At 55.6% G+C, this 8,297-nt stretch overlaps 1 protein-coding gene across 7 annotated transcripts; it reads right to left on the reverse strand.

Annotated features, from left to right (window-relative positions):
- Positions 1 to 918: 918 nt before the first annotated feature.
- On the reverse strand, positions 919 to 7,811 carry LOC148390284 (dystroglycan 1-like). Of its 7 annotated transcripts, none has more exons than XM_088388523.1 (5): positions 7,694 to 7,811; positions 5,371 to 5,767; positions 4,493 to 4,912; positions 3,083 to 3,861; positions 919 to 2,527 (listed from the first exon to the last, which is right to left on the reverse strand). In XM_088388523.1, the coding sequence occupies exons 2-5, from the start codon at positions 5,647 to 5,649 to the stop codon at positions 1,513 to 1,515; spliced, it is 2,493 nt and encodes an 830-aa protein (XP_088244649.1). In that variant the 5' UTR covers positions 5,650 to 5,767; positions 7,694 to 7,811; the 3' UTR covers positions 919 to 1,512. The 7 variants fall into 7 exon arrangements, with proteins under 7 accessions (XP_088244649.1, XP_088244648.1, XP_088244652.1 ...); XM_088388522.1 differs by having other exon boundaries at positions 7,577 to 7,796; XM_088388526.1 differs by lacking the exon at positions 7,694 to 7,811 and adding an exon at positions 7,378 to 7,513.
- Between the last annotated feature and the right edge of the window lie 486 nt (positions 7,812 to 8,297).

Genomic DNA, 8,297 nt, shown 5'->3' on the forward strand with positions numbered 1-8,297 from the left:
TACATCGGGGAGACAGGGAGGAACTTCATCACAAGAAAAGTAGAACACAAGAAGGAGTGTGAGAAGGAGACGGCAACAAGACAAACAAGAGCAATAAAACTACAAGCAGAACAGGAGCACTACAAGTCAGCCATAACCGATCACTGTAAAAGAGAAAACCACATCATGGACTGGGAAAAGGCCAGAGTCATCCGCACTGAAGAAAATAAACATCAGCGTTGGATCAGGGAGGCCATTGAGATCCACAGGCGGGACCCGAGGACCATCAACAGGGATGAGGGAGCCTATATGCTCTCAACAACCTGGAACAGCATTCTGGAGAGGTGAATGGACAGCAGAGGGTGTGACTCACCTGTCAAATCTGACAGGTGAGCCACACCTTCATCCATCATCCATCAGCTGATAAAGACGCGTCACTATCACATCTGTGACACTCTGATGAAGGCGGAAGAAACCGCCGAAACATGTCAGGTAAAGAACCTAAAACAATTTGTTTGATATAAAAGAAACCAGTGAAGTGATTAAAACAAGGAAAAACAAGATGAACTTAGTACAATTATTCCTTATTGTTGTTTGCGTTCCCGCCAAAGGTCAGGCCGCGTTGACGTCGCCATCGGCAACAAGAGCCGGCTTTGTGGCAGCCGTCTTTTAGGCCAACTGCTCATCACAAGCACGTCTCATTTTTCCTTGGGAAGTTCCCTTGCTACCCAGATGGTAATTTTAGGCCGCAGTGAGACTGCCTCCCAGGGCATGCTTTCCGTTGCTTTCAAAGCTTTTTTGTTTTGATTTGACTCGCTTTGTTCAGTGCGAGCCTGATGGAGCAAGACATCTCATAACGTGCAAGTGTTACCACCGGCACGTGACATGTGTGGCCAGAGCTGCCAGTCGCGACTGCACAGAAAAAAGATGCCAGCGATGTGATAGCAAGTCGACTTTTATTATGGAAAGCAAACAAAGCTTGTCATTATCGCAAAACAATTCGCTCAAACGTTCAAAGGAAGAGAGAAGAAGCAAAATCTATCGAAAACGCTTGTCTAACGACAACAATCACTGTTGTCATCGTCTTTGCGCTTGGCGACCAATTGTCAAAGAAAGCAAATTTGTATCAAAAGTCTTAAAAAAGATGAAGACTTTACCTGTCAACGTGTAAAGTATAAAAATATTTATGAGCCCAAACGCCATCATCATCATCTTAGCACCCGTGAATGACGCTGGTTCATGTTTGTGATGTCTTTTTTTGTACATTTGTTTGCTAAACAAATGCACGTTCAAGCGTGACACACGGTCCATGTTGAAAATATGTCGAGATTGCGGAGGCAGTAATAAGGCGTTCTCATAACCACCTGCTCCCTCCCTCCCCCCACGCATGGTACCTTGCTGTTAGGAAGCACCTGCAAAGAAAAAAGGCTGGCAAAAAGGTGAAAAGCAAAACGCCGGTGAAGGTCGCGTGTGCGGGGTCACCCGACGACACCAGTAGTCCTGCCAAAGGACACCGCCTCCCCTGGTGGCCTCTTAGGGCGGCACGTAAGGTGGCGGCGAGCGGTACGGGGTCATGTTCTTGGGGCGTGAGCCATTGCCCTCCGAGGGTGAGGCGAAGGGCGGCGGCGGCTGGTAGGGTGGGGCGTTGGGGTCGTGGTCTCGGAGTGCTGCGTACTCGCCTGGTGGCCGGCGGTCGAGGGGCGCCGTCGAGGGCGGGCCGGCCTCGGGGTACTCAGGAGGCGGCAGGGGCGGCTTCTCCTCCAGCAAGATGAGTGGGGCGCCGGATGAGGGCAGCGGCGGCTTGGAGTCGTCCAGCTCGTCGGCAAAGATGATGGGCACGCCCTTCTTAATGAAAGTGGCCTGGTCCTCCAGGGTCAGTTTGCCCTTGCGCTTCTTTCGGTAGCAAACGGTGACCACCAGTCCGGCCAACAGCAAGACGGCCGCTACAACCACCGCGGGTATGACAGTGTGCAGGTAGACGTCGTCGGCGCTCTCCCGCCCCGTCCCTGGGGCCGGACTGACGGCAGCACCGACGGGCGGCGCCGTCTCACCTGGCGGGATGAAGGAGAAGGCCCGGCAGGCGGCCTGCCCTTTGGCCGTGATGCCCAGGGGTCGGAAGTCGGGCTCCATCGCACGGCGAAGGTTGGGCGTGGGCCTGCCGTCGGCGTCGCCCAGCATCCGGCTCAGGCTCACAATATCCTCCTTGGGGCAGGGCGCGTGCGGGAGGCTGCTGTTGGTCCACTCCACCAGGATGGAGCCCTTGCTGATATTCCTCAGGCTCACCGTGCTGCTGTTGCGCTCCCCCACGGCGTAGGCCAGCTTCCGCACCAGGAGGATCTTCTTGTGGATGTCGTTGGTGACCCGACGCGGCTCTCCCTCCAGTCGGGCCGCAAACACCACGGGACTCTTGTCATTGGCGGGCCAGCGGCTCACGCGGACCTCGATGGCGTCGATGGCGCTCAGGCCTCCTTTGTCGGTGGCCTGCATGAAGTACTCATGCTTGCCAGCGTGATGCGCGTCGGGTAGCCCATAGAGGAGTTGGCTGGTGCTGTCGGGAGGAGAAGACCACTCAGTTAGTCACCGTGCGGGACACCCAATCGAGAGCGTGCACCGAGCGCAACCGGCGGGCGGTGTGGCATAGCCATCAGCCTATCAGAAGCTTGTGACTGGCAGTGCAACAAAAGCGTCCTCGCTTTAGTCTGACGAGAGCTGCATCAAATCCAGCCAGGATTTATGTACGCCGCCGATGAGAGCAAACGCCGCCCGCTCGGGTTCTCCCTTGAGGGAAGGGATCAGCCCTTTTCAAAGGGAAACCTTTCCCCGGGGAAGTGGCTGCATTTTGAGCTACTCTTTTCCGTTCATCAAATTGAATTGTCCCCTTGTCACAAGCAGTGGCCATTCATTAAGATGAATCATGTTGGACTGAATAAGGACTCCAGGGGCAGGTCTTAAGAAATGGCAAAAAAAAAATGCATCAACGACAAGAGACGCTGCAAATGTCAGATTTTAGCAGCCCTTTGCAACGGCCGGGCCCGTCCGCTGGAGTTGAGGGCTTTCTCTCCTGCCAGTCACGAGCGAGCGAGAGATAAAAGCGAAGCGGCACCTGTTGAACTGGATCCAGGAAGCTTCTCCCACCACTTCATTGGGGCTCTTCCTCAAGCTCAGCCGCAGCTTGTCGGTGGTTCCGTCTTCTTTGTCAAAGAAAGTGTCCGAAGGGATCTTGACCTCAAAGTACGTTCCTACCAGAGCGTTCACCTGGTCGATGGGGTTACGCAAAACCGGCTTTTCATTGTACGCATCTGACAGCGAAGGTTTTGTGGGCGAGGACGCCTTGGGCTGGTGGGGTGCTACCGTGGTCTTGGGCCGTTTGGGCTTCTTGGTGGCCTTGCGTGTGGGCGCGGGCGGCGTGACGGTGGCTTCCACGTAGATGGGCCGGGTGGCGGTCGGCTCAACAGCGCTCTCCATCGCCTTGGTGGGTCGAGGCGGTTCCGGGGTGGGCGTGGAAGCCACCGGGTCCCGAACTCGAATGGTGGGTTTTCCCGGCAACGGGACTGGACCCCGCACGGGTGGCGCCGAGCTTTGTGGGGGTGTCGCAATGGACAGCGACGATAGCGTCGGGATGACACGAACGGGTGGCTCCTCCGCCGAGGAAGGCGGCAGTGATGTCAGGGCCGGCGTGGGCGTGTTGCTGAGTTGGCGCCCAACGCGCTTGGCCAAGCGAGGCTTTTTGTTGGCCACGTGCCAGCCCACCACGGGGTACCCCAGCTTCGCTGACATGATGCCTCCCTTGGCCGGACCCTCGACGCCGGCCAGATTAGGTACACTGCTCTGGTCTAGCTGGCAGCCGAGCTTCCACGAAAGCAGAGCCCCGTTCTCCACCACCTGTAAAGACAAACGAGGATCACCGTTGTTACCACCGGGCTCACCGTTGTCTCGGGAGCCCCAGGCGCAAGCAGCCAAATCCAACCTCTTTTGATTGGCTAACCGCAAAAATCCCTGCCAAAACCTCGAGAGGTTTGTTACTGACTTCAGATGGCCCAAGACGGCGGCAAAGCACTTTTTTTCTCTCTGGCAAAGCTATGGCCCGAGCTCATGATTCTCCTTCCTTCAGTTCAACGTCATGGCGGCTTGGCCCCAAGTGAAATGGTAAGGCCAGACGTGGCTTTGGTCTGAGCACAAAAATATTTGCCACCTAATCTCGATGCTGTTACGACGGATGGCGGGTGTAGTTGTGAGGGAAGGCAGAGCCATTTTACTGGTGGACGCTGCAGTGCGAGTGAGCCAGCCTGATGTTGTTGGGGATTTGAAATGACATGTGAGGCAGTAGCAAAATAGCCACATCTTTGAGCCAGTTGAGAAAAGCTGTACCAACTGTGGTCTTGCTCTCAATGCTGTGCACTTGTCCAAAAAGCTGTGAGCTTCCTTCTGCTGCTTTGCGGCTGATAGAAGATCACTTTGCCTCGTCACAGACCAGAACCCTCGCTCATTCCGACAGCTGCGTCGTCAGACTGACCTTCTTGGCGTTTCCCGGTCCCGCCATGAAGGCGGACATGTCGAAGAGCCTGTTGTCGACGACGGGGTCAAGCCTCATGAGGGGGAGCTCCACCCCTGAGAAGCTCCTCATGTCATCCAGCAGCGCCACCCTCTGGCGGGAGCTCATCTTGGTCAAGTCGGCATCCAGGATGACCGTCAGCATGGTGACTGATTGGTCCGGGCCGCACGACCACTCGGTGCCCGCTCCGTTGGCAGCCGAGGGATCCTGGGGACCCACCTCAATGAAGAGGACCTCCGAGAAAGAAAGCGACTCGTTGGACACGCCGACCGAGATCTCATAGGTGCCTTTGTCCTCATCTAGCGGCAGCCCCCACAGTGTCCTGCAGGCGGCATCCCAGTGTAGCCAGGACGGAAGGACGTACGTGCCGGACTCGGAGATCTGAAAAGAGTTAGCACTTTATCAGCATCATGCATCCATCCATCCATCCGTCCGTCCGTCCGTCCTTCCGTCCGTCCGTCCATCCATCCATCCATCCATCCATCCATCACAAACATCCATATCATGGCACAAACAAAGGACACCCGGTTTCCCATGGAGACAGACAAAGTGCACATAACATCATCAGGTCAACAGTCATGGAGAATATGAGCTGTCGGTCAAGAGGCAAGGGGCGTGGTCTGAATAATATTATCGTCATCATCCTTCCCTTTCTTCCAGTTTTGTGCGTGTGTGAGATTACAGGGAGCGCCCAAACACATGAACATGCATGCGAGCGAGCGCAGTTGCTATGTAATTACGCTCGCTGATGGCCGAGAGCTTTTTAAAGACACGCGAGTGCGGTCTTAACGGCGCTTTTTGCTTTTGCCGTCATTGCTTTGAGCAACATGGCGACCAACCTTCAGGGGGAGCTCGTCCATCCGGCCGGGCAATCGGATGCTGAAGACTCGCCCCACCGCAGCCCAGGCGTTGGGCAAGCGGTGGCGGGCGGTGGGCACAGCGGCGTGCAAGTCCCGCAAGAGCGACGAGCTCATGGACGCCTCCAGCCGACTGGGCGCCGCCTTGCTCATGGACACCTCCAGCCGGCCGGGCGCCACATCCGCCCCGGCCCCGCCCACCGCCGCCACCAGCAGGGCCGCCAGCACGGCCCACTTCCCGATTGCGCCCAGGCGCAGCATACTCCTCACGCAGGGGAAGAGGCTTACACCCCGCAGCAAAGCGCTCGACTGGCTCCTCCTCTCTGCCTGGTCGCTTCCTTTTGCTCAGCAAGTAGTCATGGTGGGCGACGCCCACGACCTGAGTGGACCACAAGCAACATGAGATGAGGCGTGGGGTCACATGACATTCGCACATGCACACTCGCAGACAATGCGCCCCACAAGCACGCAGCGCCACATACGATCCAGACAAAGCCTCGCACAACATCCCACGCACGAGAGGAAAGGCTGTATGCGCTTCGAGCTTTGAGTGCTGGTCTTTGTCTTTCTAGCTAGTGCGCCTTGGTCTGGCCCCCTCTCCACATTCCTTCCATAAAGTCCCGTTTCACCTTTAGAGCAGCAAAAGGAGAAGGAAAGCTCGAAAGTTGAGAAATTGTCAAGAAGTAATTTGAATCACTTCATTTAAAGCCATTAAACCCACTTGAGGCCTCCACAGTGAACGCTGCAAGCCTTCACTCGTGCGTGTGTGTGTGTGCATGTGTTGCTATTCATGCAGCCCACCCTGTGGTGGTGGAAGGCAAAGGTGATAGCTTTTGTGAGCTGTTTGGAGGTGCAGCGGAGACCCCGCTGACGCACACAAAAGATATTTGGCTGAAACAACAATAACAAGGACCCCCAAAAAAATCTCAGGGCACAACGTTGCGACAACAAACCTCTGGCTGCGTCTCATCCCAGCCCTGACAAGGACACGTGTGCATTTCAGAGTGCCAGCCAGGACTTGACATGACACATGCCGCCAGCTGCAGCATCTGTCAATCAAGCCACCCTAACTAACACTCCCAAATACTACAGTGCATCCCTGCCCCGCCCCCATGAACACACGCACGGGGCCGTTTCAGACGCAACAACCTGTTTTTTCCTGTTTGGTCACATGACACCAAGCTCAGGTCAAATGAGCACTCGGAGGAAGATGGCGCTCAGTGCGACTTGTGCGTCCTCTTTAAAACGCACACGAAGGCGAACGTCGGAGCCGCTGAGGTCGAAATGGACTTTTGAGACGTCAAGGTCTGTCCTGTACCTCGCTTGTTCCCGTCCATTCCCGACATTCTGAAAACTCGGATGCAAAGGGGACGTGCGAGCGTCCGCGGGCGTGTTCCAGTAGCTTAGCTACTTTTTGACTCGTGTGCGGTCACCATGGTTACCGGGAAAGCACGCGCGGGAGTTGAAATTCCTCAGCAGCTTGACCACGGGCCGGCCGCCCAGCCGCTTGCCCTCTTTGCAGACGGACCCTCATCGCTTTCTTCGGGGGAGTTGCGATTCCCTAACTTTCGGTACTTTCGCAAGTAACGGCTTGGACAATTGCACTCTGGAGCGGCTTTGACTTTTGACACGGCTAATTTTGGCAACGCCCCTCTCGATGTCATCAGAGGTGCTTTAATTTTTTTTTTAAAAAAGCTCTAGAAGCCAACCTGACTTTGCGACAAACACCTCTCCAAAGGCCGCGTAAGACTTGAGCTCTGCTAGCAGCTGTGTCCTTTGGCTTCCGTCGGCTGCCCCAAGATCCCGTTTTTCATCTGAATCATTTTCTCTTGCCGGCACACTCGTGCTCCTGCTCCTTCACCTTCTGACGAGGCGTTCACCCGCGTGTGCATGGAATGAGATCACGCACCAAGTTTTGACTGAGCCCGCAACCCTCCCTGCGGACAGAAATAACCCGGCGCGCGCGCACCCATGTCCCCTTCCACGCACCTGTTCCTTCCGCGACCAAACACACGCACATTGGCTGGCGTGGAAGGCGGGTGGGCGCGTACACGATAGCGAGTTCAGCGTGCACGCGCACAGACCAGCATGAAAGGAGGCTTCCCGCTAAACGTTGCCTTCCTTTCGTGTATGGCGCCGCGTGCGTGCACAACCCTTCCAGTGGTGAGACGCATGCGCAGACACTGACCGCCCTCAACGTTGCTGCTGCCGGACTATGATTCCCCTTTTATGCTCTTCAGGAAAGGAGGAAGAGAAGAAAAAGATTTCGTGTGCAGTCGTGGCTCTATGGCGTCTCGTAGCGAACCTTCGTTGTCCGCTTGGGCTGGCTCGAGCTCGGGGCTTCCTGGCGGCAGCGAGCGTTTGTGAATGTCAGCCGGGCGTGCTCTACAATGGAGCGATACGTGCAGGGGCGGGGATTGAGGCGACAAGGGAGCGAGGGATGGGGAGGGAGGCGGGGCCACCGTGAGGGGGCTCCCCCTTAACCCCCCACCCCACCCCCTTTCTCACTCTCCTTTCTTGACACTTTTTCCACTCTTCCACGTCATGATTTGGACGCTGGGAGCGTACTCACCCCCACATCCTTCCTCCCGTTTTGCACTTTTTATTGAATTTGAGTGAACTGTTTAATTCATGAGCAGGCCCAGGGTGGCAGTGTCCATACAAAGTGTATTTTTGTATCAAAGGAGAGAGGGAAAGAAATGACACCTTTGCAAAAAATCGCGGTATCATCACCCAATTGAGCGGAGCCGTACTGAATTGAAATGCAATACCGCCAGTCAAATTGTTTTGCTTTAAAATTAATCATTCTTGATTCGGGCCTGCTCGGATCAAAGCAACCCAACGGTCGAGTTGCACTTTTTGCTTTAGCTCTTGCAAACATTCTGCTGGGTTCATTTTGTGTTCGGTGC

Source organism: Syngnathus floridae, chromosome 11 (assembly GCF_059516105.1).
Source record: "Syngnathus floridae isolate MCC-2025c chromosome 11, RoL_Sflo_1.0, whole genome shotgun sequence".
NCBI classification, from domain to species: Eukaryota; Metazoa; Chordata; class Actinopteri; order Syngnathiformes; family Syngnathidae; genus Syngnathus; species Syngnathus floridae.

What these genes read in the sequence shown, in the direction of transcription:
- LOC148390284 (XM_088388523.1), bottom strand. Translation starts at nt 5,649, where the DNA reads ATGCTGCGCCTGGGCGCAATCGGGAAGTGGGCCGTGCTGGCGGCCCTG. An exon ending in GACCGGGAAACGCCAAGAAG is followed by an intron (nt 3,862 to 4,492) that starts GTCAGTCTGACG and finishes TTGTCTTTACAG; the next exon opens with GTGGTGGAGAACGGGGCTCT. An exon ending in TCCTGGATCCAGTTCAACAG is followed by an intron (nt 2,528 to 3,082) that starts GTGCCGCTTCGC and finishes TCCTCCCGACAG; the next exon opens with CACCAGCCAACTCCTCTATG.